At 46.7% G+C, this 2,608-nt stretch overlaps 1 protein-coding gene across 2 annotated transcripts; it reads right to left on the minus strand.

The window, feature by feature from the left end:
- Positions 1 to 203: 203 nt before the first annotated feature.
- Positions 204 to 1,929, minus strand: ENODL18 (early nodulin-like protein 18). Of its 2 annotated transcripts, XM_086489904.1 has the most exons (3): positions 1,612 to 1,929; positions 776 to 918; positions 204 to 684 (listed from the first exon to the last, which is right to left on the minus strand). In XM_086489904.1, exons 1-3 carry the CDS (start codon positions 1,781 to 1,783, stop codon positions 511 to 513), a joined length of 489 nt encoding a protein of 162 aa, XP_086346030.1. In that variant the 5' UTR covers positions 1,784 to 1,929; the 3' UTR covers positions 204 to 510. The 2 variants fall into 2 exon arrangements, with proteins under 2 accessions (XP_086346030.1, XP_086346029.1); XM_086489903.1 differs by having other exon boundaries at positions 204 to 918; positions 1,612 to 1,925.
- Between the last annotated feature and the right edge of the window lie 679 nt (positions 1,930 to 2,608).

A 2,608-nucleotide genomic window follows, 5' to 3' on the forward strand; every position in this document is an offset into this window, starting at 1 on the left:
GTACTGGAAATAATACAATTTCAAATGTCCGTCCGACTCTCTATTCCTCTAAAGGCTTCTTGTAGAAAGCCAAAAAAACCTGTCTTGGATTATGACTTCCACTTCAAGGTAGCATTCCTATATTATTGTTGTGAACCACATTGCTTCCATGAGATCCTGCACAAAAAGAGGATAAACGAGCCTGTCTATGTTCCCGAGAACGCTTTGACACCGGTAATCATACATCCAAAAATTTAATATCACCAGCATCATTACAGCTTATGCAATAGCATAGTTACATTAATTCACAAAAAGGCTTCTCACCCTTATAATTGTTTTGGGACTGAGGCAACCAAGAAGAGAAGAGAATACCAATACATGCTCCCTACTCTGGTTATTATACTCTTCTTGTGGGCCTTGCTAATGTAACTTTGAGGTCTCAGGAAGGGAGCGACGAAGCCGGCATGGTCAAAAAGAAACCGCCTCTTTCCCCAATTCAATGCCAAAGAAGAGATCCAAAAAGAGGAGGAGCTAGAAGCGCCAATAAGAAGTATGGTGTAAAAGAATGCAAGTAAGAAGCACCACTATCATCATTGTTGTTGTATCCATCACCATCACCCCCATCAGGACTCGATGGTGGCGATGGAGTAGTCTCATTGCTGGGTGCTGGCGGCGGTATTGCGAGAGATGGCGGAAGCCCATCACCTACAGCCACATTGATACTAAACTTCATGCCTTCTTTGCATAGCTTACTGTTGTTCACCCCACAAAAGAAGTAATTGGGCCCTGTCTGTACCAAAGGAATGGTGGCCACCATTGTCGTCGCGGACTCTCCCCACACTTCAAAGTCTCCATCGCTGTTCATGTAGTCGCAATCCGTGTACACTGTCTGATTATATGTTTGGATAACATCGTAGTCGGCGTTCGTAAAATTAAAGACTGCCAAAGCATCAACCACTTCCCTTATTCACCTGTCAACCTACTATTACTCCTCAAAAAAAGAATACGGATGCCAAATGCACATATGAAAGCTGAGATTCATGAGAAGTCCTAGAAATGGGCATGCTTAATGACAGCTATAACTTAAAAAGGGCTAGGACTGTCTCAATCCTCCCCGCACACATCAATAGTATGGCCTTGCTTGAGCATGCACACACATACTATTATCCTCCTCCACCCATAAACCAAACTTTCACACGATCTGATGCATCTCTTTTGAGGAGGGTTAAGTTTGGCTGAATGTTCTATTGTCTGTGGGTTCAAGTCTCAAGCAACTGGTCTTGAGACTTGAACCCACAGACACAAGCACGCATACATACAAATCACACATGCATATGTACGTAGAAAAATAGGGCTTGTACTACAATAAGGCGAACTCTGCATCATGAAGCCACATTACATGCATATGCATGGGTGCGTACGCACATGCATTTGCATGTGTATGCATGTTGTTCCACGATCTATGCGAGGTAATGATCTCTCTCTCTCTCTCTCTCTCTCTCTCTCTCGGCAACTTAAGCAAGCACACACACGCTTATGCCAATCGTGTGAGTGAAACACGCACGCGCACACACACAAACACACACATACTGCATTGTCAGAAAGCTAATATGATGGGAAGTGTGAGCTTACTGAGATAATCTCCGAGGGAGAAATTCTTATCAGAAGCCCACTTGGCGTAGCTGACAGAAGGCTTGGCCGTCCAGCCCTCTTTGTCGCCCACTGTGAAGTTTTCATACTCTGCGGACGCCGATCTGCATACATACACCAGCAAAACCGCCATTACTGCGCTCCATGCTTCCATCGCCCTTTCTCTTCCCAAGTTTCCCGTGGCCAGTCTCGATCACAGGAACAAGAGCTACCTCAGGATTACCTACTCGAAGTTCGAACATTCAAACTTCAACGTGAAGAAATTCTGAAACAAACTAGCCATTGGCCATCCTCCTCGGCCCACACCCATTTAGGGGGATCGGGTGCGGTATGAGTCGTCCGACGACTTTTGTAAATTTGGAAAAACAGGTAAACTCGGGCGCATCAAAACTTGTAAATTCGGGTGCCCCCTCCCCCTCTCATCCCCCAGACTTGAACCTTAGACACCACCTTTGCAAGTCTATCACCTTAACCACCTCACCTGCCTGTGCTCGTTGAAAGGAATGGGAGTTTTATGATTGGGGCCGTCGCTGTGTAAATTCGGGGCAGCTTTAGTAAATTCGGGAGCACCGTGAGATCAACGGCCCACGATGCCCGCGCTCCCCAAAACAGGCGTGGACCATTGATCCCATCCAACCCATGCCCGTGTGAGATAGTGCTGAGGATTGGCCATGCTAGTGGACACTTCCCTTAGCACTATCGCACACAAGCCTGGGCACGAGGGGATGAATGGCCCACGCCCATTTGAGCGATCGGGTGCGATATGGTCCGTCCAATGCTCTTTGTGTAAATTCGGGAATATAGGTAAACTCGGGTGCATCAAAAATTGTAAATTCGGGCTGCCCCCCCTCCTCCCTTAGATTCGAACCGAGGACAGCCCCTTTGCAAGCCTACCACCTTGCATGCGCATGCTTGTTGAAAGCATAAGGAGAAGTGTTCCTTCTATGATGAACTAGCAGTTGTGTAAATTCGGGTCATC

This window comes from Adiantum capillus-veneris, chromosome 19 (assembly GCF_014529385.1).
Source record: "Adiantum capillus-veneris isolate H3 chromosome 19, ASM1452938v2, whole genome shotgun sequence".
NCBI lineage: Eukaryota > Viridiplantae > Streptophyta > Polypodiopsida > Polypodiales > Pteridaceae > Adiantum > Adiantum capillus-veneris.

What these genes read in the sequence shown, in the direction of transcription:
- ENODL18 (XM_086489903.1), bottom strand. Translation starts at nt 1,783, where the DNA reads ATGGAAGCATGGAGCGCAGTAATGGCGGTTTTGCTGGTGTATGTATGC. An exon ending in CTCCCTCGGAGATTATCTCA is followed by an intron (nt 919 to 1,611) that starts GTAAGCTCACAC and finishes ATGCTTTGGCAG; the next exon opens with TCTTTAATTTTACGAACGCC.